The 26,872-nt window shown below is 43.9% G+C and overlaps 2 protein-coding genes across 6 annotated transcripts in view; one reads left to right on the top strand and one right to left on the bottom strand.

Moving 5' to 3' along the window:
- Positions 1-1,114, bottom strand: part of CXCL16 (C-X-C motif chemokine ligand 16) — a 5,425-nt gene extending 4,311 nt beyond the window's left edge. Inside the window, exons 1-2 of the mRNA XM_027857157.1 lie at positions 974-1,114; positions 175-307 (exon numbers count right to left, since the gene is read on the bottom strand). Coding sequence (XP_027712958.1) covers positions 175-307; positions 974-1,028 — 188 coding nt within the window. The 5' untranslated portion in view covers positions 1,029-1,114. The remainder of the gene's footprint in view (positions 1-174; positions 308-973) is intronic.
- Positions 1,115-1,349: 235 nt separating this feature from the next.
- ZMYND15 (zinc finger MYND-type containing 15) lies at positions 1,350-26,869 on the top strand. Of its 5 annotated transcripts, XR_003568670.1 has the most exons (15): positions 1,350-3,777; positions 4,778-5,012; positions 5,238-5,393; positions 5,510-5,670; positions 5,965-6,117; positions 6,849-6,929; positions 7,143-7,259; positions 7,462-7,550; positions 7,906-8,004; positions 8,210-8,363; positions 8,556-8,614; positions 8,942-9,102; positions 9,427-9,594; positions 26,252-26,392; positions 26,851-26,866. XR_003568670.1 is itself a non-coding variant. In XM_027857152.1 (14 exons), exons 1-14 carry the CDS (start codon positions 3,207-3,209, stop codon positions 26,848-26,850), a joined length of 2,343 nt encoding a protein of 780 aa, XP_027712953.1. In that variant the 5' UTR covers positions 1,350-3,206; the 3' UTR covers positions 26,851-26,869. The 5 variants fall into 5 exon arrangements, 4 of the variants coding, with proteins under 4 accessions (XP_027712953.1, XP_027712954.1, XP_027712956.1 ...); XM_027857152.1 differs by lacking the exon at positions 26,252-26,392 and having other exon boundaries at positions 26,712-26,869; XM_027857153.1 differs by lacking the exons at positions 26,252-26,392; positions 26,851-26,866 and having other exon boundaries at positions 9,427-9,718.
- Positions 26,870-26,872: the final 3 nt, after the last annotated feature.

Here is a 26,872-nt window from a genome sequence, read left to right as displayed (position 1 = left end):
GGGGGGGGGGGGGGGGGGGGGGGGGGGGGGGGGGGGGGGGGGGGGCGCTCAAAGTTTAAGAGATCCTGGGCCCTGGGAATTATGGATTCCTGGAGATACAATCAGGAAAGGTCTGTTGGGAGCAAGTAAGCAGTTGAGGGTGGGGAGGGGAAAGAGGGGTAGTGTGGGTATTACCTTATGTAGTTGTGGCAGCTTTCATATCCCTGTAGATTAGTAAGGAGTAATCGCCACTGTGTAGGATTCGGGGGATCAATCACCTTCACGTCACAAGGGCAACTTCCTACAATGCTACCCTGGTTTCCAATAACTAAGGGAGAGGGAATAATAACGACCCAGGTGTGCAACAGTCACCTCCCCAGTTCCACTCGCCACAGCCACAACTAGACCCAGTCCATCCATCCCCAGGATTGGGGTGTCTTAACCTGTACTTCCTGTCTGACCAATCAACACCGTTAACGTGGAAGAAGACCCAAGCTGAGCATCTTCCCCTCTCCTCGCCCCCACCCTCCAAAAACACACACATATACTCTCTATCTCTGCCACACTCTCTGTCTCTGTCTCTGTCTTTGTCTCTCTCTCTCTCTAACACACACACTCACTCTCTCTCTCACTCTCACTCTCACTACTTTCCCCCCCTCCCCAGCCCCAACCCTAGCACACACAACTTCTTTCTCCGCACCGGCCAGAATTCGGGCGTCTGACCTGCCTCAGAGGTATGCAAATTCCTGCTCCCTATAGGAGCCCGGCAGGTCGCCCCTCAGCCTTGGAACCTCAAAATGTCCGAAGACCTCTTTGCCACCTAACCCTCTGAGTCTTCGGGGATATAAGTCTACTCCAAACCACAAGGACACTTCACTCTCCCCAGAACCCGGCAGTCCCGCCGTTCCCCTCCACCCCCGCCCCGACTTCGTTTCTCAATCCGTCCACTCCATGCCCCCGAAATGGACCCGACCCGTTCGCCATCCCCTCCAACCTATCTGACTCGGCTTCAGGAACAAGAACACCAGAATGCTCCAGAATCCTGTCATGCTCCGGTGCCCTGGGATGGCTGACTCCGATCTACCAGCCGTGTACTCTGGACTCCCGAACTACTCTGGTAGCCGTGAGGGGCGTGGTCCGTATAACTTCTCCCTCTGGTCCCCGCCTCCAGAAAGGTTAAATAACAAGCTCTCCAGGCAAAAAGTTAAGAGGAAGAAAGCTCTGACTTAAAAGTCGTCTTTTCTTTATTAAGCTGGGGTGTTGGGTCATTTTTGGTTTCGGTAGAAGGTGAAAAAAAAGTGACATCTGCCTCCCCAGATAGGAAGAGGATGGCGTGGGAGGGCAAGGAAAACACAAGGCAGACCTTGAGAAACAAAGGAAACTCATAGAAACAAGCAGGGACAGGCAAAGAAATGGAAACCGCCTCCGACGAGCCAAGTGTTTGCTGAGCCCGGGAAATTCCCACTATTTTCTCCAAGTTCGTGACTGGAGTGCCTGGAAAGATGGCTAGGGCAGGGAGTGGGGGCATCAAGGAAGTGCCAAAAGGAGTCTGGGGTTCTTTACAGACAGATCTGGGTGACCCAAAGTACTTTCACTTCCTCTTTTCCAATGGTAGGCGCCAGTAAACTGGCGCTCACAAGACTCCGCGGAGAAGAAATGCGAATTCAGGATTTAGCTGCTTCCTTGAGAAGAGAGACAACCAGCAAGGAACGTTCAAGTGTCTCCTTACACTCCTCAGCTAGGCAAAGAGGGTAAAAGATGGAAATAGTGTGAAATGGGTTGCGAGAAGAGTAGCTCACATATACCATACTTTAAGTTCGTTGCTGGATCTGGGAATTAGCTTAGTCATTCTGGAAAACAATTTAGAATCACATGAGAGAAGTCACTGAACTGTGCGTACCCTCTGACCTAGCGATTCCACTGCTAGTCAAAGACAGAAAAATCCCATTATGTATCAATATTCATAACAGCATGTGGTAGCAAAAACTTGGAAACAAGGTAAGTGTCCATTGATTAGAGAAATATTTTTAAAGGTGGTATGTGGGTATAAAAAATATTGTGCCTTAAGTAATGATAAATAGGAGATACTCAGAAATTTGGGGAGCCTTATGTATGAAACCAAAGATGAAAAAAAGCAGACCCTAAAGAACAAACAATATACACAATGATTGACAATGTAAATGAATACAACATTTAGATCAAATGTCAATATTATCGATCAAAGGTCAATATAAGTTACAGATAACGGATGATGGAACATTCTACTTTCCTCTTGATAGAGAATTGGAGGGCTGTAAGTGCATAATGTTAAACTCTCAGTCAAGGTTGAGGTAAACGCCTTTGTTTAATTTTTTTTTTTGTAATTATTGTAAAGGATAGTGCAGGGGAGAAAGGAGGATTACTGTTAAGTATAGTGTAGAAAATGGTGCGTTCATAAGACATTTTTTAAAATAAAAGAAAGAAACAAAAATACTTAAGTGTTGGCCTCCGAAGACTGCGGACTCAGCTATAGGGGGAATCTAGACTCTGGATGGGGGTGGGGCGTTCTGCGCGAGAGTGCCAGGTCTAGGTTGGGGGGCGGGGCATGATGTCACAGCCCTCCCCCACGCCGCCAGAGTATTTACCTTCGAACAGAGACGGCCGCTGGAGGTAAGGGGCACAGGGTAGAGGAGAAATAGAAATGGGAAGATAGCCCCGCAAGTATATACATTGACCAAATCTGACCTAGAAGATGGGCAACCTGGCCCTTTTCCTTCTACTTTCTGATTATAGGCCGTTATGAAATTCACCTTTCTTTCCTTATGATTTCCCAGTCTTCCTCGCACAAACAAAAAAACTCAGCCCTAAATGAAATAATCACCCCAGATTCAGTTTCTGGGTTTGACTCAATCCCTGTTAACCTCTATCTCCAGCACCTATTCCCTATTCTCAGCAGCTAATATGTCCTTCTTTACAGCCTCCATTCCTAACCCTAAATAGTGACTCTTTTAGTCTAATGCTAAACCATAGCCCTCCTTCCCCAACTCTTCCTTCTGCACTTAACTCCTCTTCCCTATCCACTCTTGAGTTTTAACCTAGTTTTAGTTTAGTTTAGTGAGCCCAGCCCTAAATCATAGTCCCTACTTCCCCATCTTCACTCCATCCTTTCCTACTCTAACTCCAGTTCCTCACATTCCTGTGTTCCTTTCCTCTCTCTGTGACTTGACTCCTTTGCTCTCCTAGAAATCATGGAGTTTGTATCTGGTTATCGGGATGAGTTCCTCGACTTTGCTGCCCTTCTATTTGGCTGGTTCCGCAAGTTTGCCTCAGAGCGTGGAACTGGGGTTGGTGGGGGGAATGGGTCTGAAGGTCGATCAAGGTTGATGGAGGCCCAGGTGAGACGGTTGCCCCCAGATCCTGCCCTCTGGGTCCTTCACATCTTGCCCAATCGTAGTGTGGGGATCAGCTTGGGGCAAGGTGCTAAGCAAGGACCAGGACCAGGTCTGGGAGCTGCCCGTCTTTTGGGAGATGAGCCCCCGCTCTGTCTCAGAGACCTCAGCCCCTATGTCAGCTTTGTTAGCCTTGAGGATGGAGAGGAAGAAGAAGATGGGGAGGAAGAGGGTACAGGTGGAGAGGAAGGTGAACTGGAGGAGGAAGGAGAGCAGGCCACCACCAGCCGGGAGCCTTCCCAGGATGCTGAGACACCTGGGGAACCAGAAGATGCTGAGGAAGAGGCAGGAGAGGACAGCAGTGGAGGGGACACCAGAGAAGATGGAGAAGAGGAAATGGGGCCAGAGAAGAGACGGGGAAAGAGAAGTGGTGAGAGGCCCAAATACAACCTTACTCCCAGTTTTGACCCAACCACTCACTCTCCACCAAGAGTGGCTCTGTTCCTATGCTTGTTCTATCTTTTCTGCTTGAAGAGAGAAATATTCACATTGACATAGTCCCCTTATACCCTTGGACATTCCTTTCCAACACAAGACATTTTGAAGTAACATTTATAAGAATGCTGAATGAGGAACATTTCACAATATGATAAAATGTAGTTAAATTTAAAATAGGGTTAACATTTTATATGAACAATAGAAAAATAGTCACTTAATCTTTCAGGAAAGTTCCTGGAGAACTGAAAAAATCACTTTCCTCAAGAGCTCTCCCCTCTGCTTGTCTCAGGTTACCTGAAGCAAACAAAAAGATCTCTTCCCTTGGATTGATTCCCTTATCCCTTTTGGGATAACGGGGACTAAGGGTAGTAGCGTCCTTAAGTGGGTCATTACTCTAATCCCTTCAAGAGATGGGGTACTGTACTAGATCTGAGATATTTCTCCTAAAAATGGTTACCATCGCTAACCCATTTTCTGGGACCTTTAGCTTTCTTTCTCTACCCTTTTCACATTTTCCTAAAAGAAAAAGATTAGGCTTAAGAGAAAGGGCAGAAAGGTTTTTAGTGGAGGTCGTTATTTCCTGAGAAGTTTAAGTAGTGATAAAGCTTTCTTCCTTGTGGTAAATATGAAAAGGACTAGCCTGGAGAAATATTTATTTCTTAATAATTTCAGTTGAATTAAAAGAAATTTTAATGTGCAAGATGTGTGAAGTAGGAGAGGAGCATGAACAATCCTTCTCCCAGCTCTACTGAATTTACCCTATATATGGGAATTCTTAATTATAGCTCTGTTTCTGCCTCTCCTCAGGCTCCTCCTCTTCCCTGAACTCCTAACCCCTATCCACATAGTCTTCCTTTGTACATCAACTCTAACTTTCCTTGAACCCCAATCCTCCTTCCCTTTCATCTGACTTCTCCCCTCTCTCTTCCCAGATGCTGCCCCCCTACACCTGGCCTGCCTTCTTCTGGTGACTGATGAACATGGCACTATCCTGGGCATTGACCTCCTGATGGGTGGACCCCAAGGGAGTGGAGGCAGGGCCACTGGGGCCGAGGGCCTGGCCCAAAGAGCTTACACTCTCCTCTGCCACAGTATGGCCTGCCCCATGGGAGCTGGAGACCCTAGAAGACCCCGGCAACTCACAGTGGGAGACCCCCAGCTACATCGGTACAGAGATGTGGGTCCCAAGTGGTGTAAAAAATGTCACAGGAAGGAGAAAGGGGAAGCACAGGGTCCTAAATGCATTGGTTTCAGAATGGTATGGAGGGTGTGTATACCTGTGCCCTAAAGAATATAGGGACTGGGAAGGGAGCTTGGGACCTGGATGCCCCAGCTCCTGATGGGGTGGGGGGCTGGGTCCTCATGCTGAAATTCATCTCATTCTCTATCCAGGGAACTGGAAAACTTGGTCCCAAAGCTTGGGGTGAAACTAGCCAAGACCCCAATGAGGACATGGGGCCCCCGGCCTGGCTTCACTTTTGCCTCACTCCGTGCCCGTGCCTGTCATGTGTGCCACAGACACAGTTTTGAAGTGAAGCTGATGCCCTGGTGAGCAGCTGTCATGAGTAGGAGTTAGACACTGAAGGTGGAGAGGGACAGGTCTGTTAGGTTATGTCTCGTGTCCTTCCCCATAACTGTTCTACTCTCGGTTTCATCTTCTCCAGCTCCCAGTGTGGTGCAGTCCTATACTGCGGGGAGACCTGTGTCTGGGCTGACTGGCGACGCAGGCCAGATGATGTGAGCCACCGATTCTGGTGCCCAAGACTTGCAGCTTTCATGGGGCGGGCTGGGGAGCTGGCAGCCTTACCCTTCACCTACACTGCTGGTACTAGGAATACCTGAGCCCCTGGGGGAATCTAGGGGACCAAGAATTAGGCCTTTAGAGAGTGTAGAAAGGACCAAGGAACTGGGAAGGGAAAAGATGCTGGGCTCCTAAGAGAACATGATGCAGGGTTGGTGGGGAGAGGAAGGGGATGCTCTGAGGCTTGGGGGCCAAAAGAGGTGTGTCTTGGGTGGGCACTTGGGATACAAAACACTACAGTCTGCGTTAGTGTGTCAAAACTCCCTGGGGCCAGAAAGATAGATATCTGAGCCCTCACCTCCTTCTCTCCTCCTCCAGAGGTAACAAGCGAGATGTTTAACAAGGAGGCATTCCTGGCCTCCCGAGGCCTCACACGAGGGTACTGGACTCAACTCAGCATGCTCCTCCCAGGTCCTGTTGCCCCAGGATGCCCCCCAGGCAATGGGCCTCCCCTCAGCCTGCTCCTCAGTGGTTCGTTGGGCATCCTGGAGGCTTGGGGAGGGGGTGGTGCTGTGCCCCGTTCTTTCCTATCACGTCCTCCCAGCTTTGCTTGTATTTATCCTGTTCCAAAGGATATAGGGGATACAACTACAGAAATGTGGGAGGCATTACGGGGAAGGTATGGAGAGAGGGCCAGAGGATGTCCTGGGCAGCAAGCAACGAGCATTTATTAAGTTCTTACTAAGTGCCAGGCACTGTACTAACACTGGGAATACAAATAAGAGCAAAAAGAAAGACAAGTCCCTGCTCTCAAGAAGCTGACATTCTAATGGGTGTAGGGTAGACCACCACAAAGGGAGCTGAGGTGGTGGGGAGGGGAGAGCAGTTTCAGAGAAAATTTTCTAGCTCCCTCCAAATCCACTTGAAACACATACATGTACACAAACAAGAGCCTGCTCAGGGCCATTCTGTCCGCAAGTATCTCTGCAAGCCAGCAGCTCTCCTAGCCCACTAACCCACACAAAAGAGGTTCTCCCCCTTAGTCACTCCATCCCCTATCCCCACCTCCCAGCTCCTGTCCAAATGCCTCCAAGAGTAATTTCAGATCAGTTCCTCTGTGGTGATAATTCATTGCAGTCCCTCTCGCTCCTCCCAGATCTAGAGACACCAGCCCCGGGTTCCCCTGCCTCCAAGGTTATTGATAAGGAGGGCTAGGCTAATGGGGACATCCCTCCTCCACCCCTACCTACCTCTTCTCTCAGGAGATCCTTACCAGCTGCTTCAAGGAGATGGACCCCCCCTGATGCCTCCACTGCCTCCTGACCCACCTCGAGGCCCTTTTGGTGAGAAGAATTAGGCACCCTCATCTCTGAAAGGAGAGGAAGGTGGGGAAGACAGGAACCAGAGGCTAGAGGTCTGGATCTGAGTTCCTAAGAACAACAAGTGCTCTGGTGGGAAGGAGTGTGTAGAAGGGAACAAGGTTGGAGGCCTACATCTTACAGTAAGACTTTATCTACCCATCTATTCACCCCTCCTCATCTCCCCACCACCACCAGGTTCCTGGCAAGATTACTATGCATGGCGTGGCTTGGGTCTGGACTCTCCTTTGGCTGTTCTCCTTACCTACCCACTGACTGTCTACTATGTTATTACACACCTGGTGCCCCAATCTTGTAAGAAAGGAACAGAGAAGATGGGTGCAGTTGGGAGGGACTAGAGATGGGGGAAACAGTGGAGGGGGTTGGGGTCAGACTGAGGTAAGAAGAGGTAGAAAACCAGAGGGCTGGACATAAAGAGGACAGAGAGGGAAGGGTTGGGGGATTATCAGTTTAATAAACTGTCCCTCCCCCTCTCCCCTTCTACATATACACCTAGTCCCAGAGCTGAATATCCAGAACAAACAATCCCTGAAAATCCATGTGGTAGAGGCTGGAAAGGAGTTTGATCTCATCATGGTGTTTTGGGTGAGACCCAAGAGGAAAATAGACGGGGTGGATAGGACTAGGTAATTTCTGACATGGAAGGTACCGAGGGAAGGCAGATGGCTGAGTCGCTGAAGAGGGAGGTTCTGGGAGGCTGAATTATTGGGGTCTTTGATGAGAGTGAGCTGAAAAAAAGACAGATACCTGGGTCTTGGAAAGGGAGGTGGGAATAGTTGGCCCTTATCCCCAAGGGTCAAGTGGGGAAGTTGAGGAGGCAGATACCTAGGACATTCAAAAGGAACTGGACTAGATGGAGGTGGGGAGAGGACAAGGGTGTTGTGGTGGTTGGGGGAGGAGGGTGGACAGTCAGTGTGACATTCCCCATTCTTCTACCTAGGAGCTCTCTGTTCTACTCCCTCATGTGGCCCTGGAACTGCAGTTTGTAGGTGGTGCTTTGCCTCCTGAGAATGACCAGCAACATTTTACGCTTCAGAGGGTATGATGGTCCTGGGGGGTAGAGGGTTACCCTGATCTGAGAAGATCTGATACAGCCCAGATACAGCCTCTGCCCCACCACAGCCACAGAAGAGCCTATGCTCTTCTTTCCCATAACTCGTCTTTTCTCTCACTTTCATTTCTTCCTCTCTTAATCAATATCCAAAAGCTTTTGCCCCAAGCTCTCTCTGATCTCCTTCCATCAGGATGGATCAGGAGTGTCTGTCCGTCCAGGCTCTGGGGTATCTGCTCATCCAGGCTCAGGAGCTAAAGAGAAGGGAAGCCGTAGAGATCTTCAGATCAAGGTTTCTGCCCGGCCCTACCATCTGCTTCAGGGACCCAAGCCTGATCTGGTGATTGGTGAGAGGCCCAAATGTGTGTGTGTGTGTGTGTGTGTGTGTGTGTGTGTGTGTGTGTGTGTCTGTATATGTGTGTGTGTGAGAGAGAGAGAGTGTGTGTGTGTGTGTGTGTGTGTGTCTGTGTGTGTTTGTCTGTAGGGGAGAAAGGAGCTGGAGTATTCTCTTCTCTCTCTCCTTTCTGCCTCTTCCTCAGGATTTAATTCTGGCTTTGGTCTCAAGGACACCTGGTTAAGTTCTCTGCCTCGATTACAGGTATGGAGAGTGGAAAGGAAAGGGCAAAGGAAGAAAGATAGGACTACTGGGGATACTATCCCCTTCTCCCTTCTTTCTATTACTGACCACCCTTGCAATCCATCTTATTCTAGGACTCTGGGATTTAGGCTCACCTATCATCTTCCCCTTTATCTTAGATATTGGATTCTCTAATCCTCTCCAATTCTCCATTGTGGACAAAGAGTGAAGTGTGTCTGTGTCCTTACACTCTGCTTTTTTCCCTATGACAAATATCTCTGGGGGTGGAGATACTTCCCATATGGGAAAGCTTAAAAGGGGCCTCTAATCCTGAATATTCTCCTCCAGTCTCTTAGAGTCCCTGCGTTTTTCACGGAGAGCAGTGAGTACAGCTGTGTCATGGATGAACAGACCATGGCTGGGGCCACAGGAGGGGGGACCAGTCCCCCACAGCCCAACCCCTTTCGATCACCCTTCCGCCTCCGGGCCTCAGACAACTGCATGCCTTGGTGAGGGGCTTTTCTGGTGCTTGAACCCATTCTTTCTTGATGTGGAATCCCCTGTCCTTTCCCTCCCTGCTGCTACTTTACTCCCTGACATTCCCCTATCATCATCCTGAACTTTCCATTCCTAGGCTCCTAGACTTCTCACATTTCTTCTTCTTCCCTCATGACCCTTCATGGTGCCCATTTCCTCCACCCCCTTTCACACCTCACTCCATATACCCAGATTTGTAATCTCCTATCTATAGAATTCCACTCAGAGACCTCACTACCTTCAGCCCTGCACCCTCTCATCCACATCCCTGGTCCTGATCTCACTTCTTCCCTTAGGTACTATAATGCCTTCATCTTTCACTTGGTCTACAAACCTCCTCAGGGGAGTGGGATCCGCCCTGCCCCTGGACCTGCCCCCCCTGTCCCAGCCCCAACAGTCCCTCTAGTCCCTGCCAGAAGGCGAAGAGGAGAGAAGAGGCCAAGTCGTGGAGGCCGAAGGCGAAGGTGAGAGTCAGAGATGGAATTATCACTTCCCATAAAATTGTTAAAAAGAAGAACCTTCAGGCAGAGGGGAAGAGATAGCTGGGGAAACAGGAAAGGTGAATAAAATTACTGGTTTGAGAGGCAAATGAAACAATGTGAACTGGCCCACTCTGTCCTCACTAGATCCTCTAGGCAGCAGCGTGGCACAGTGCATAAGAGTGCTGGGTCTGGGGTCAGGAAAACCTGAGTTCAAATCCAGCCTCCTAGCTGTGTCCCCCTGGGCAAATCACTTAAATGCTGTGTGACTCAGTTTCCTCAACTGTAAAATGAGGATAATAATAGTAGCCACCTACTTCCCAAGGTTGTTATGAGGATCAAATGAGATAATATTTGTAAAGTGCTTACAACAGTACTTGGCTTACCCTACCTTACTCTCACTACCCCTTTCTGTGCTCCTACTCTTCAGCCCAAAACTTCTCTATAACAAACTCTGTAGTCTTGTCCTTTGTTTCCTCCTTCAAGGAGAGGTGGTCCTTCTTGAGAAGACCAACCCTGATATTTGTGACCTTGGTACCATCCACCGCTTTTTCCTCCAGAAGCTTGTCCTGTATATCATTCCTTTTCTTTTTTATCTTCGATATGTTCTTATCTACTAGCTTGCTCCCTGATGCCTACAAACATGCTTTGGTCTTCTTTATCTTATAAACAAAACAAAAAACCCTTTAGTTAGCTCCATAATTCCCTTAAACAACCCATCCTATATCTCTTCTTTTCATAGCCAAGTTCCTAATGTTAGTTCTGTGAGGGAAGGGGAGGCCCAAGAACAGGGTCCCAAGGAGTTTGTGTATATACCAGACATCCTCAACACCAAGCAAAGCTTAGCCTAAGCTGCTTCAGAACAGAAGTTCCCCCCCAAGCAAAAACTGTACCAGCACCCCGGAATCATCAATTTTCAGGCTTCTTTGGTCCTGAGTCTTTTTGGGTTCAAAAGGGAAAGGTCTTGGCTACAATCTGAACATAAAAATAAGCACTCTGGAAAATTATTATTAAAAGCAACCATTCTTTAATTGACTCTGCCCCCATCCAGCCTGCATTAGAAAAATCCTACAATTCCTTTTGGGTTTGGCTGTGCTGCTCTCAATCCCACTGCACTTCTTCATAGTCACATTCTTTGTAAATGAATAATGATCTGAGTTTTTTTTAAAATAACAGTATTATATAGCATAATAATGAAGTAAACAAGTGAATAAAGCTTCCAAATGACTACTACTTTAGTTGCAGTGGAGAGGGAACAAATAGCTTTCTCTCTGCCTAAACACACATATACTGGTTTGGAGGAGAAACAAGTAGTAAATAGTGAACACGTAAAAAGATCAGCTCTCCTGCTCCAGAGATGGAAGTGGATGAAAAATGTAGTGGACTGAGTTTGTCCATCTCGCCAACCCAACTAAAAGCCCAGTCTGCTCTCAGTTCCTTATTCTAGTCTTTATTTAGATATTTCCTATGCTCTAGCTTCCATCTCTATTATTCTCTACTGTCCTCTGTTCTCCTTTGCCAAACAAGCAATGACTACCAGCCATTACTCAGCTCTGTGCTTTAATGGTCCTGAAGGGAGTACCGGAAGGTTCTCTATTCTGCCTTTCTGTCATTCCCACATTGCCTCCATTTTGCTCCTCCATATGGTTGCCACTTACCTGCAAAAGTCCCTTCAAGGTCAAAAGTCACAGGAACTAGGGGCAGCTAGGGGATGCAGTGGATAAAGCATTGGCCCTGAAGTCAAGAGGACCTGAGTTCAAATCTGGCCTCAGACCAAACACTTGACACTTACTAGCTGTGTGACCCTGGGCAAGTCACTTAAGCCCAATTGCCTAAAAAAAAAAAAAGTCACAGGAACTCTGGGCAATGTCTTTCCACCTATGGGCATATACTTCTAGAGGTTTTTACAATAGAAAATATGCTAAATTTGAAGTCAGAGAATGGGGCATCAAAGTAAACATCTCTTAAAATGACAAGGATTATTAGCCTAACATCAATGGTAATCACTCCATTTACATCAAATGTACATTGTTACATTCAGCAGACGTTGTTGTTCAATCGTGTCTGACTGTATGACCCCGTGGACATGATCATAGGGATTTTCTTGGCAAAGATACTGGTGTGGTTTGCCATTTCCTTCTTCAGTGTGTCCCCATTTTACAGATGAGGAACTGAGGCAAATAGGGGTTAAGTCACTTGGCCAAAGTCACACAACTAGTAAGTGTCCCAGGCCAGATTTGAATTCAGATCTTCTTGTCTTCAAGCCTGGTGCTCTATCCACTGTACCACCTAACTGCCCCTTCAGCAGACAAAGCAAAATTCAAAGCATCATGTCTGTTACATGAAGGGCATTGTCAAAGAAAAATATGAATACTTCATTTTAGGCACAAGTCTGCCAAAATAAATTTTTATTAAATATTAATCTAATATGTAAGCATTTCTAGCTTAGAGAGAGAAATATCCAAACTCTACTAGGCATTTCCATGCCCAAGAAATTTGAGGTGACATAAGAATCTTTTTTTTTTTTTTTTTTTTTGCTTTTTGGTGAGGTGATCGGAGTTAAGTGATTTGCCCAGGGTCACACAGCTAGTAAGTGCTAAGTGTCTGAGGTTGGATTTGAACTCAGGTCCTCCTGACTCCAAGGCCAGAGCTCTATCCACAGCACCACCTAGCTGCACCCATAGGAATCTTGAACAAGGAAAATACAGTTTGGGGTTAACATTCCAGAAAAATAATTTAATCTTCAACTAGAACAACTCAGTTCCTCTCTTGATCACTCCCCTCAAAGAATGAAAGGGAATTTCCTCCCTGAGATCAATATTGATCTCCTGAGATCAATATTGCAATCCTTTCTGAATAATAGAAGAGTATATTTCCCTTGGTAGTTCCCTGTACAATTGCATCAAGGGGTGGGCAAGGCACGGAACTAAACAAAGAGTTAGGATTGGTTATCTCTCATAATCCATTTCCTTAAGAAGGGTCTTACCTTTTTGTTCTACCCACTTTCCTAAAGGGAAAAGTCTAGAAATTGTTTTAGGTGAGGGAAAATATTATTTCTTAATATTTTCAGTTGAACTAAAAAGGTTTTTATTATGCTTCCACAATGTATTACATGTTGACATCATGAGTGTACATGCATAAATACAGTACAAAAGCAAAAAGTCATAATTTTTTTTTAAAAAGCACAGTTGTCAATAACATCATTAATAGGCCTAAATAGTATCAAAAAGCATGTATATACATCGGCATATATGAAAATAAACAAAAGACTAGAACTGCACAGCTAACTATAGCTATAGTAAATATATGATACTAGCACATTAGTAAATAAATATAAACTGCAAATAAAACAGAAGCATAACTGAAAAACATGAAGTTAATAACATTTGCAACTATATATGCAATTATATGCAAGAAACATCACAAGGACAAACATTAGTATTGTCATCTTGATACATGTGTAGTTATTTTTGTGCCTTTCCTGTAACATGTTATTATAGCCAAAAGATAGGGGGAGATTTAGCTCCCTTATGACTGGGAAATTTTTCTGCCCCTAGTTGATGGCGAAGACTTACCATCATCAATCACCACCATCAAATCTAGTTCCTAAACCTGACCTTGACTCACTCTGAGCATTTCTAGGCCCTGTAACCTAGGAATTTCTAAAGCTGAAATTCTAGGCAGGAAAGATGCTGCCTCTGGTTTCTCTAAGTCCCCTATCTCCAGGCAAAGTTGTTAGCGTTACAATATACAAAATCTTCATCACTTGAAAAATCACTTTCTGAGCCATTATCTAGTTCAAATACTCTTTGCCCACTCTCCAGGGCTATTATGTAAACATACATATTGCCCAGTGGAAGTAAGGAAGAGACTTAGGAATTTCATCTGTGGTACTCCAGGCTTACTCTATTACTATATCTCAGAGTGTGAATGAGGTTTGACAGATTGGATTTATGCAATTCCTCCATGGCCTGCCATGGCCTGTATCTGACCTGCCTTGGGAACACCTTCTGAGTAGAGCCCTACCAGAATGAAGGTAAACATTAGCTACAGGACACAACCATACAAGCTTGGTGATATTTGAATAAGAGATTGGGAGGGCAGCGGTCATCAGAGCAAACAGTGCTATGGGTGCCAATGGGTGCTCTAAGAGCCCTAGAAGGCCCTACATCCACCACCCTGCTAGATGGGCAGAGGGCAATAAAACTGTCTGGGTGTAGCTCCTGAAAGGTGGTTGATAAGAAAACAATGATCAGTAGGTGATGGGGGTGCTAGTGAAATTTTATCTGGAAATCCCAGGACAGAGACACTAAGGGCTCTTCACCTCTCCTAAATTTAAGGTATCCCCTAAGGTTCCCAACCTTAATAGCAGTCTTGAGCCACTCAGATCTCTCTCCTCAGATTTGAGGGACTTTGGAGATTAATCTGCCTCAGGCCAGGGTTTCCCTGAGAAGAGGATCATCATAGTTGTAGGACCTCAAGGGATCTCAAGGCCATATGCCAGAGTTGTGGTGACAGAGAGTGGTGGGATGTCAAATATGTGATTTGTTGCTGGACACCAGCAGCTGGGCTACTATAGTATCAGAGTACTCTAAACTAACATATAAAAACACTCTAATTTCCATTGGGAGGTTTTGAGAGGCAGATCACTGAGGGGAGAGGCATCCTTCCTCCGGTGGAAGACCCACTGTGTGGATCACAGTCATGGCTAATCAGAAGGAGTATATATGTGGGAATGAACATAATGAGTTCTTGGAAGTCAGTAATCTTTCAGGACCTTTTGGCAAGCTCTATGTGGGTTATTGTGGGTAGGACCAAATGGCACCCCTTGGAGCTACCCAAACCATCCTATATGGCTAATACCAAACAATACTGGATCCTGAAAGAGGGGTGAAAGCCACTTCCTCTCTGGTGGTGAAGATGGAGAGTGGAGCACTTCACATACCAAAGGCAGATGGCACCTGGCAGCTTAGAGTAGACTACAGGAAGCTGCACAAAGTCATCATGCCCACTGCTGTAGCTGTTCCTGATCTTGGCAATGTGGTAACCAGGTATCCCAGACCTAGGGTGTGTGGTATTGGGATGTCACTCTTGCCAATGCCTCCTCTATTCCTGTAGCTGAGATTAGTCAGGATCAGTTTGATTTCAGCTGGGAAAGAGTCTAGCATACATTCATAGTCCTTCCCCAGGGCTATCTGTACTTGCCCCAATACTGCCACAGTCTGATGGGCAAAGACTTAAAAGAGACTTCCCTTCCTGAAGGTATTTGTGGGGGTAACTACACTGATGATAAAATGTTGACTGGACCAGCTGAGGCAACAATGGCTGAGACCTTGGATTGAATAGTGACTCATATGAGTGACAAAGAGTAGGAAATTAACCCACAAAAATCCAGGATCCAGCCCACTCAGTAAAGTTCTTGGAAATACAATAGATGCAGAAACCCAGATGATTCCAGATGTAGTTCAGAAAAAGCTTCTGACGTTGGCAGAGTGGATTTTGGCAGACACCTAAGGGTGGCCAGACCAAATGACCATAAGGTTTCTGGAGCCAAAAGCTAACCCAAAGCAGCCACCACTATGTTTTTGAAAAGCAGTTGTTCTCTTGCTACTGGATCCTAGTTGCTACTAAGCAGATGATACAAGTTCATACTATCACCCTTCACCCAAAGTTGCCTATTATGAGTTGGATAATACATGATGGGCTCTCTCAAAGTGAGTGGGATACATGAGGTCTCTATTGTCAAATGGAAATAGTACATTCAAGGCCACCTGGGCCCTTAACAAACAGGTGGTGACTACTACAGATTGTAGGCTCCGGCCCAAGCCCTCGGCTCCTATGTGGATCTTTTTTTTTTTAATTTATTTTGATTTAGCAACAATCACTTCCACATGCTTTTGAGTTTAAAATTTTTCTCCCCCTTTCTCCCCACCACTCTCCCCAAGATGGCGCACAATCTGATATAGGCTATACAGATACATTCCTATTAAACATAACTTCACATTAGTGATGTTGTAAGTAAGAATTAGAACCAAGAGGAGGAACCAACAGAAAGAGGAACAAAACACAACAGAAGAGAAAAAAAATAGCAAATAATATGCTTCGATCTACATTCAAATTCCATAGTTCTTTCTTTGGATGTGGATAGCATTTTCCATCACGAGGCCTTTGGAGATGGCTTAGATCCTGTATTGCTGGCAGGGTTAAGTTTATCAATATTAGTCATCATACAACATGGCTGTTATTGTGTACAATGCTCTCTTGGTTCTGTTCACTTCACTCAGCATCAGACCATACAAGTCTTTCCAGGTTTTTTCTGAAGTCTGCCTGTTCATCATTTCTTATAGCACAATAGTATTCCATCACATTCATATACCACAACTTGTTCAGCCATTCCTCAATTGATGGGCATCCTCTCAATTTCTAATTCTTTGCCACCTCTTACTCCTGAATGCCATTTTGTCTGGTTTACTAATGTCTCTACCTGAGATGAGAGGGTATACAAAACTAGGTTTCACTATTAAATCCCAATTAAGGGTGGGGATCCTGGCAAATGGTTCCTGGTACTTGTTTTTGTTCAATTACATCCAACTTCTCATGACCCCATGGACCAGAGTACACTCGGCTCTTTTGTCTGTCCAAGTTCATGTCTGTTGTTTCCATGACACTACCTATCCATCTCATCTTCTGCCATCCCCTTTTCCTTTTGCCTTCAATCTTTCTCAACATCAGAGTCATTTCTAATGAGTCCCATCTTCTCATTATGTGGCCAAAGCATTTAAGCTTCAGCTTCAGCATTTGACCTTCCAGTGAATAGCCTGAATTAATTTCTTTTCAGTATTGACTGCTTTGATCTCCTTGCTGTCCAAGGGACTCTTGAAAGTCTTCTCCAGCATCACAGTTCAAAAGCATCAGTTTAGCAGTGCTCAGCTTTCCTAATATTCCAACTCTCACAGCCATAGATTGCTACTGAAAAAACTATAGGTTTGACTATATGGACCTCTGTTTGCAAGGTGATGTCTCTGCTTTTTAGTATGCTGTCCAGATTTGCCATAGCTTTCCTTTCTAGGAGCAAGTGCTTTTAATTTCACAGCGGCAGTCACCAATCAGAATTGATCTTTGAGCCCGAGAACATAAAATTTGACATTGCTTCCACTTCTGATGGGTCCAGTTGCCAAAATCTTAGTTTTTTTTGATGGTAAGCTTCAAGTCAGCTTTAACCCTCATCAAGAGACTTCTTAATTCCTCTTCACTTTCTGCCATCAGAGTGGTATTTGCTGCATATCTGAGATTATTGATATTTCTCTGATAACCTTAATTCCAGCTTTTGATTCATCCAGCCTGGTATTTCATATTATGTACTCTGCATATAAGGTGACAATATATACAGCTTTGTCATACTCCTTTTCCAATCTTAAACCAATCAGTTGTTCCATATTTGGTTCTAACTGTTGCATCTTGGCCCACATACCGGTTCCTCAGGAGACAAGTAAGATGATCTGGTCCTGCCATCTCTTTGAGGACTTGCCACATTTTGTTGTGATCCACACAGTCAAAAGCTTTAGTGTAGTCAATGAAGCAGAAGTAGATGTTTTTTCTGGAACTCCCTTGCTCTGCCTGTTATCCAACGAATGTTGACAATTTGGTCTCTAGTTCTTCTGCCTCTTCAAAAACCAGCCTGCCCTTCTGGCAATTCTCAATTCACAAGCCTATTAAACATAACCTTGCTGGAGTGTGAAATGAATGCAACTATTTGGAAATTTGAACATTCTCTGGCATTGCCCTTCTTTAGGATTGAGATGTAAACCATCTTTTCCAATCCAGTGACTACTGTTGAGTTTTCCAAATCTGATGGCATATTGAGTACAACACTTTAACAGAATCATCTTTTAAGATTTTAAATAGCCCAGCTGGAATTCCATCACATCCACTAGCCTTATTAGCAATGCCTCCTAGGTTTTACTTGACTTCATTGTCCAGGATATCTGGCTCTAGATCAGTAACCACACCATCGTGGTGATCTTCCTGGAGCTCTTCTGGTTCATTGTTACCACCTTGTATTAGGAGACCAGCCATGAACTGCAAAGATCTGGCATTACTTATCAAATGATCCAGACAGACTTGAAACTGGGTCCCTCTGAAGGATGGAGGAAAAGCCTGGGATTTCTGGAATTTGATCTTCACAATTTTTTTTGCTTTGTTTCATTTTTTTCTCTTCCCCTCCTTTCCCTTGCCAGAAGGACTGTCCAGCAAAAGCCCTAAAAACATTTGAATGGTGGAAGGTCCTATAGAAGATCCTTTGGGCCTTGCCACCATAGGGTGATCTGCTGATCAGACTGTTTCCATGATGAGGTAAGGGAGGCTGCATCTACTAAAGATAAGTGCCACTGTATCTTTATTGCATATCCTTTCTGTGTTAGGGCAAGATAAAACTCCTTTTTATCAACTGTCCAATGAATGCATGCCTCATTTCATCCCAATACTGAAACTGAACTAAGAAAGTGTTGGCATTAGAGCTACCACCAATAGGTGCTATAGTAAGACCAATTGGTATAAACATCTTTCCCCCCCAAAAAAACCACCAAAAGTCCAAGATATAGTCTCCCAAGAATACACATGGAGTGAAGGGGAATGTGGATTAATGTTTTGAGAGTACATGTAGCTCCTAGTTGGATGGAAGTCCTTTCTTCTTTTGTATGTCGAGTCCTCATGATATTCCCCTTAGGTATGGTATAGTTTTTCACTGGTCTCCAGGAGTCTTGAAGCTTCTTTTTCTCAAATCTAGTTTGACCTTTGCTCCCAGTGCAGACACTGCCACTAACCACTATTCTGTGAACATTTCTAGAACACCAATGAGAAGCCCAAATCCTCTAACTTGTTGAAGTTCATAAGGTCATCTTCTGGCTAAAGAAGGAAGAAGAGACCAAGGTCGCAGTTATAGCAAAAGATAGTTCTGTTTCCCTCATTGTGTCCTGCTAGTTGTATTCTTGGATCAGGCTGGCATGGCCTCTATTCCCTTGATTCCTTTTCTTTCCAGGTGGAACCGTTTTATTCATTATATTTTATTCACTATTCCATCTCTCAATGATTTTCTTTGGGCTCCTTGCCTTCAAATTGGTGTCTGCGGTGTGGCTCCCTTATTTTGCCTCCATGGCCATAAAAGAGAAGATGCTCCAGAGCTAATCATAGCCAGACCTTCCCAGGTTAATTTCATCCTTGTGGATGTACATCTGATTTCCATCTTAGTCACTGTGTCCATTAGCTGGCTAAATTTTGTTAGCATCTGTTTCATCCCAAGACCAAGGAGAAAGTGGGGAGAGCTCAAGGTGGCAGGACTGCAGATGTAATTATCGTCTGTGTTTCCTATGGTATTAACCTTTATCTGATGACATTTCACTCACTCATCAATCTATACATTTAATTTGAGAAAACAGAGATGGGGCATCTAGAAGAAACCTTATGTCATACGTAAGCCAATGATAAATTTGGTAAATATACTGCCAAAGATATGACAAATTGGCAGACCCTTAAAAGATCTAGGGACACTGATGAGATGGTAACTACACATTCTGCTTTAGAGGAAGAATTGTTAGGGCAGTGACTGGGGAAGGAAGCAAAAAGAGCTTTTCCTATAAATTACAGTGCCAATGTTTTGTTTTGTTTTGTTTGTTTGTTTTTTGCCTTTTTTTTTTTTTTTTTTTGGTGTGGCAATCAGGGTTAAGTGACTTGCCCAGGGTCACACAGCTAGAAAATGTCATGTGTCTGAGACCGGATTTGAACTCCCGACTCCAAAGCTGGAGCTCTATCCACTGTGCCACCTTGCTACCCTTCAGTGCCAATATTTTATTCCTATATAGACCCTGAGTAAATAATAAGTATCAATGAAGATATTGAAACAATTGGATATTATCTCATTTTATCCTCATAACAACCTTGGGAGCAAGGTGTTATTATCTCCATTTTACAGATGAGAAAACTGAAGCAGACAGCTGTTAAGTGACTTTCCTAGACACAACTCATGTGTCTAAGGCTAGTTTTGAACTTAAGTCATCCTGACACCAGTACCATCTAGCTGCCTCTGGCAAAAACTCAAGTGAAGAGTAACTAGATTAAATAGAAACATACACCTCCAGGCCTCTCCTAAAACTCCTCCTTTAGATCTTGGGGGGAAGTCAGATAGAATCCTACTGACATTCACTGGTGACTCGTGGGAAAGTAATAAGGGAAAAGTCAGCAAGTTAACAACAAGCTCTTATTAAGCACTTGTGTGCCTGGCTCCATGCTAAGTGCTGTGAATAAATAATAGAAAAAGAAAAACAAGTATGCTGTTGGAGGTACGACTCCCAATTCAAATTCAACTTTGGGATGAAATGAGGTCCTAATAAGTCATTGAACATTTACAGAAGGAGGCTTACTTTGCCCTAACACAAGGATATGCGACGAGGATACAGTGACATAACTTCTCTAAATCCCTCTTATATTTATCTGGAAACTCATCTGGTTAGTGGTGATCAGGGTATGGTGACTCACACAGGGTTTGGTGCCCATCAAGTCTGAAAGGCCCAGACTCTGGGCTGGGACTTATGTCCCTAGATGACCAAGAAGCTACATCAGAGGAACTGAGGCAGGTACCAGGGATGGCTTTGTCTTCGGTAAAACCTACCCATGTTATAGATGGGACGCCAGAGAAATTTAGTCATCAAAAAACTGGTCCTGCCATGCCTACCTTCAAGGAGCTTATATTGCAATAGGGAAGACAACTAAAAAAGAAGCCCAAAAAGGGGGAGAAAGGTACCCACATAGGGACATGGTGGAGAAAGAATTCCAGAGAGTCAGGAGCAGAGCCCAGAGAGGAATAAAGGAATGGCTGGCTTGAGCCTCTTCCTAAAATTCCAGGAAGAATTGACCAATCAGAGGAAAAGGCCAAAAGAGTAGAGTGATTTTCCAGCATGAGAAAACTGCAAGGAAAAGGAATCTCCCTGAATGAGAAGGCTAGTGTGACATGGTGGAGAAAGAAGTCCAGAGAGGATTGAGGTTAATGGCTGGCCTGGGCCAAGAAGTTTTCCTGACCATACTTTAGGCTTGTTGAATCCTCAGTTAGGCTCATAGAAAAGTGTGTACTCTAGATGACAGATAAGAAAAAGAGAAATTGGGGTAAATGGATAAGAAAATCAGTTCCCTCTCAGCTCCCTAACCTATTGGGATGCACAATAGCTGGCAATCTCATCAACTCTGGATTTTCTCTACTCATGGCCCCTGGTCCCTGGCTTAAGTCTAGGGTTGGAGCTCTGCTCATGGCATTTATGACTTAACAGGAAAAAAGAGGAACAGAATGCAGGAACTACAAAGCAATAACATCAAAACTGTTTAGAAGATGAAACTCAAAATAGACATTTTAGAAGGCTGAATTCCAAACACAAAAGAGGGCTTGGAGGTGGGGCTGGAAAAAGAACAAGCCTACTAAGTGTCAGGCACTGTATCAAATGCTTTACAGATGTTATCCCCTTTGATACAGAGACTAAAAAAACACTAAGTAAGTATAAGGGCTATGAATCAAAGAATAAAAGTCTGGAATAGACAAAATATTGAAAAGAATAAAGGAAAGAAATTCTTTTTAGAAAGAGGCACAGGAAATTAAATACAAAAACTAATAAACAAAACAAGTTGAAAGGAGAAAAAGTGGGAGTTTTCCTCAACTACTTAACTGAAAGGGAAAAAAAAAGAATTATATACTTAAATAAAATGAAGAAAGAAAATGGACTGTTAAGCAAAACTCCAAAACTAGGGAAAGGAGTGACAAAGGGGAGAGGGGAGTAAGGAAGAAGAGAAGAAAACAGGTGGGAATAGGGTTGCCTTCAAATAGATTAAGCTAAAAAAACTTGAAGAGACAAAATACAAAGATGGAAGACAGAAAAAAAGGCCTCATTCACAGAATTTTACCCTTTCTTTCCTTTTAAACCCCTCTTTGTGATCCTCCATTGTTTTGTTGAGGAGTGATCTCCCCTAATCTACTCTTGGTCTTATTGACCTTTCCTTTTTCCCCTTTCCCTTCTATTTTCCCTGTCAAGTAAAATGTATTTCTGCACCAAACTCTATGTATATTCTTTTTTCTTTTGACCAGTTCATATGAAAGTGAAATTCATGTCTCCCAGTCCCCTCCTCCTTCCTTGTTTGTATAGTCTTTTAATAGCAGACCCCAATTATGTGAGATAACCCAAGCCTAACTTTCCTCCACCCACCCCACTTTACTCCCCACACATAGATGTGAAAATGACCAATGAAAGGCCAAAACCCCAAGTCTGTTTGTCAGGGCCATGGCTTGGAGGGGCGAGGCAGGGGGGGAAGGTAAGTGGCCCTCAAGCCCTGCCAGGCTGAGAGAGAGGAGAGGACAGGAGAGGGGAAGAGATACAGACATTCTGCCCCAATCAGATAATTTTAAAGACAGACAGTTCTGGCTACACAGGCAAGCCGAAGAGGCTGCTCCCAACCACATAGTTGGCTAACCAGAATATCCATGCATGTGCCATTCCTCCTCTGCCCAGTACTCCCACATAGGTGATGCCATTTTAGGTAATAGGGACATGCACCAAACTCCTCTTATAGTTGTGTTGCTCCAGGATCTCAAAGACAGCTCATGCTGGGGATCTGGAAACTTTTAGTAATCCCAAAGTGAAACCAGAGTGAAGTATGAGTTCTGTTTTCTTGGTGTGAACTCTGTACTCTCAGCTCCTGGGTTTGGGTCCAAGCAATGGACATATCCTGGTTGGAATTCAGTCTTCTGGAATTCTAGTCTTCTGGAAAGCTGTGAAGGTTCGGAAGAACAATGAATCAGTCAATAAACATTAAGTTCTTACTAAGTGCCTGGCACCTAGCTAAGACTGGGGGGGGGGGGGGGTTTCAAAGAAAGGCAAGAGATAAGTGCCTTACCTCAAGGAGCTTATATTCTTATGGGTGAAGACAGAACACAAAAGAAAGCTAAAAGGAGGAGGAGGGAGAGATAAGAAAGGAGGGGTATGGTAGAGAAATGAAAGTTCCCCTTTGTTCTAGAATTCCTGCCTTGGTTATTCTGCTGCAGGCTTCATACTGGGGCTGGGGGCCCTCTAAAACTGAGACCCTACTCAGCTCCCAGGGTCAGAGTCACCTAACTGTATGCAACTAGACTAGACAGTGGCTAGACAGCTGGGCCTGGAGTCAAGAAGGCATGAGTTCAAATCAAGCCTCAGATGCTTATTAGTTGTGTGACCCTGGGCAAGCCAACCTCTTTTTGCCTGTTTTCTCAACTGTAAAATGAGGACAATGATAGCACGTATCTCATGGGGTTGTTTCAAGGATCAAGGAGATAATATTTGAAAAATGTTTAGCACAATGAGTGGCACATAGTAGGTTCTATATAAATGTTTGTTGTTGTTATTCCATCAGTACACAGCCTAGGGCCAATGACCACTCCTTGCCGTCAACTAACAACCCTTAGCTCTGGAACCCTTCACAGGTCCCCCAGTGGATCTGGGTCCCAGCACTGGGTAGTGAGTGACAGAAGCTGACAGTTGGCACCTGTCCAGAGCCATTCAGTTACCTCTTGGCACAAGGTCAGGTCCCATGTTTGAGTCTGGACCCTCCTCTGACCAACCTGGGCTCAAGCAGATCGCCATCTGGTGGCCAATTCAGATATTGAACTCATTCAATAATAAAGACTGACAAGCTGTCTTTCTTTAGGTTTAAGAAAGACAACCCTTGACAAACATAGGCTGGTAGCTCAAACAAAGCGCCATCTGGTGGGCAATTTAGGTATTGAGTCCTTTCATTCAATAATTAAGAGGGACAAACTGTCTTTTTATAATTTTGAGGAAGACAACACTTGAGCAACAGCCAAACCCAAAAGGGCCCAGTTAGGAGGTCAAGGTCACAAGTGTCAAACATAAAAATGTTTTATGAATCTCAATGTGCTGTGTCCTTCTGACAAAATGGGTCTGGAACTTAGAAAAGTTATCAGAACTGAAGATACAGATTTGGGAGCATGTACTTCACACATAGCATTTAAGTTTAAATTAAAGTTAGATTAAATTAAGTTTCAAATGAGGCTACCAAGAGAGACAACATAGCTCTTCTCTGGAGAGATGAGGGTAAGGGACTGAATTTTAGGGAACATCTATTTTAAAAGGTTGAGAAGTAGATGGGGAGGCAATAAAGGGGACAGAAAATAGACAGGTGGGGGATAAAGGTAACTAATGCCAGGAGAGTAGAAAATACTCAGTAACAGCAAGTGTGGAAGCATATTTGAAAAGTTTTTTAGAAAGTTTTAATAGAATTTTATTTTTTCCAATTACATGTAAAGATAGTTTTCAATATTCACTTTTTATAAGATTTTAAGTTCCAAATTTTTCTGACTCTGCCTTTCCAAGATGGCAAAGAATCTGATAGAGGTTATATATGGAAAATCATGTTAAACATAGTTTTAGATTAGTCATGTTGTGAAAGAAGAAACAGAACAAAAGGGAAAAACCACGAAGAAAAAAAAAACAGAAGAAGTGAAAATAGTATGCTTCAGTCTGCATTCAGACTCCATAGTTCTTTCTCTGGCTGTAGATAGCATTTTCCATTATGGTCTAAAAAGTGTTTTGTTTCATTTTTTAAGTAAAACTGAAAATATTAAGAAATATTTTCTCTAGTCTAAAAAGCCCTTTTCAGACTCCTTGAAAAGGTTCCTTGAATAAGTAAGAAATAGATTGAGGACAAAAGGGAAGCCAATGGTTTAAAAGATGGTAACTGGTTTAAACAAAAATGGCCTCTTGTGTTCTTTTTTTTTTTTTAATTTTTTGGCTAGGCAATGGGGGTTAAGTGACTTGCCCAGGGTCACATAGCTAGTAAGTGTTATGTGTCTGAGGCTGCATTTGAACTCAGGTACTCCTGAATCCAGGGCTGGTGCTCTATCCACTGCCCCGCCTAGCTGCCCCACCTCTTGTGTTCTTTATTGCCAAGGGAAGTGCCCTCTTCCATTTGAAGGAAAGCTCCCTCTCCTGTTATTCAGAAGAGATTCTCAATACTGATCTCTGGGAGAAGTCCTACTGATTCCTTGAGAGGAATAGTCAAGGAAGGAATCAGATAGTGACTTTGTTACTCAACTATTCTGGAAAATTAACCCCAGACTGAATTTTTAGATATTATGATTTTCTTCTTGCAGATTTCTATAAATGTTGCCTAAAATTTCTTGGGATAGAGACACATATAAGAGGGAATGGGAAAACTATGACAATCTGGACCTCTCTTTCCAAACTAGAAATGCTTGAATATTAGATGAATACATTCAATAGTTTGGTAGACTTTTACTTAAAATACATAGTAAAATATTAATATTTTTCTTTTATACTAGTATTTTATACTAGTATTAACATAGTTAACAAGTTCTTTACATATACTATCTCATTTGCCTTCACAATAATCCACTACCATGGGAGCTATTATCCCCATTTTACAAAAGAGGAAACTGAGGCTGAAAGATTAAGTGACTAATTCAGAGTCACACAGTTAAGTATCTAAGGTGAAATTTGAACTCAGATCTTCCAGACTTCAAGTTCAACATTATATACACTGTGCCACCAAGCTGCCAGCAGATAGTCAGCAAGCGTTAGAATTTTTTAAGAGGTCATCCAGAAGGGTGAGGACTCAGAAGCTGTCATTGAATTTGGCATTTAGAAGGTAAGTCTAGAAGTCAGACTGAAAGTAGTTTCAGGCAGTAGACAATGAGGAAGTGGTAACTTAGTGTGAGGACAGCTCTTCAAAGAAATTAAGTAATAAAGAGGGGGAGAGAAATGGGGCAGTAGCTGAATAGGGTAGAAGGAACAAGGGAAGGTGATTTAATTTTTCAATTTAAAAATTTTTATTATTACTTTTTTAATCTTAGAATTATGGAAAAACTGAATAGGTCTATAGGTAATTTAGGAAGGTGCCAGTGGGGAGGAAGATCCATGAGGATCTTCTATCCTATCCTGGCTAACACCTAGACTTCCACAGTAGTACTCAGAGATCTCCCAATTCCCAGTAAGTCTCAGGTCCTACCCAGTCTAGTCCTCTGATTCAATCAGTCAAACATTTATCAAGTTCCTACTATATGCCAAGTATTATGCTAATTTCTGGGAATACAAAGAAAGGTAAAAGACAGTGCCAATATGTGAACAACTATGTACAAATATATACAGGATATATTATATATATATATATATATACATATATATATCATAAATACAGGATAAATGTGGAATAATCCAACAGAGGGAAGGCATTAGAATTAAGAAAGACTGGGGTAAGCTTTCTGTAGAATGTGAGATTTTAGCTGAAGGGAAGCTACAGAAGCCAAAAGGTGGAGATGAGGAGAGCCATCTGGGCATGGGGGACAGCCAGTGAAAACTCTCATAGTGGGGAGATGGAGTGCCTTGTCTGAGAAATAGCAAGGAGGCCAATGTCACTGGATCAAAGAGTATTTGGAGGGGGTGGAGTGTAGTGTAAAGTATAAGAATACTGGAATGGTAGGGGTGGGCTTTAAACAGAGGATTTTATATTTGATCCTAGAGGTGATAAGGAGCCGCTGGAGGCTAGGGGTGAGTATGACATAGTCACATCTTCAAATTTAGGAAGATCCCTTTTACAGATGAGTGGCGGATGACTCGAATGGAGAGAGGCTTGTGGCAGGGACACCAATCAATAGTCTAGGAGTGAGGTGATGAGGGCCTGCACCAGTGTGATGGCAGTGTCAGAAGGAAAAGGATTATGTGGGAGAGATGACACAAAGGTAAAAATTGACAGGCCTTGGCAACAGATTGGATATAATGCGGAGGTGAGAGTAACAAGTTGTAGATGATACTTGGAATGCCTGGGTGACTGAGAAGGTGGAGGCACCCTCAACAGTAATAGGGAAGTTGGGAAAAGAAGAGGATTTGGGGGGAAAGATAATGAGTTTAGATTTGGACATGTTCAGTTTAAGATGTCTAAGACATCTAATTCAAGGGTTCTTTCCATAATTTCTGCTATACTTAAGTCTCAGTCCTACACTAAGTCCTGCTCTAAGGAGGAGGAAGTGGTTTCTCACTGTGGCCTTCTGTCTCTGAAAGGGGCAAGAAAATGAAAGAGAAGCTCGACATTTTTCCATGTATCCCTCAGGAGATGCATGGTCCATTCTGTGAGGAAACCCAGTTCCTGAGCTCTAGCCGTGCTTTTTCTGTCTGCTATTTTTCTTTCCACCTGGGATAGTTTTCCAATCTCAAAGGGAGTG

This window comes from Vombatus ursinus, unplaced genomic scaffold (assembly GCF_900497805.2).
Source record: "Vombatus ursinus unplaced genomic scaffold, bare-nosed wombat genome assembly UNPS02011916.1, whole genome shotgun sequence".
NCBI lineage: Eukaryota > Metazoa > Chordata > Mammalia > Diprotodontia > Vombatidae > Vombatus > Vombatus ursinus.
This window is presented reverse-complemented; position numbering and strand designations above follow the sequence as displayed.

Coding starts and splice junctions, on each gene's coding strand:
- ZMYND15 (XM_027857152.1), top strand. CDS start 3,207: ATGGAGTTTGTATCTGGTTATCGGGATGAGTTCCTCGACTTTGCTGCC. Junction 3,778..4,777: donor GAGACGGGGAAAGAGAAGTG/GTGAGAGGCCCA, acceptor CTCTCTTCCCAG/ATGCTGCCCCCCTACACCTG. Junction 5,013..5,237: donor GGAGACCCCCAGCTACATCG/GTACAGAGATGT, acceptor TTCTCTATCCAG/GGAACTGGAAAACTTGGTCC.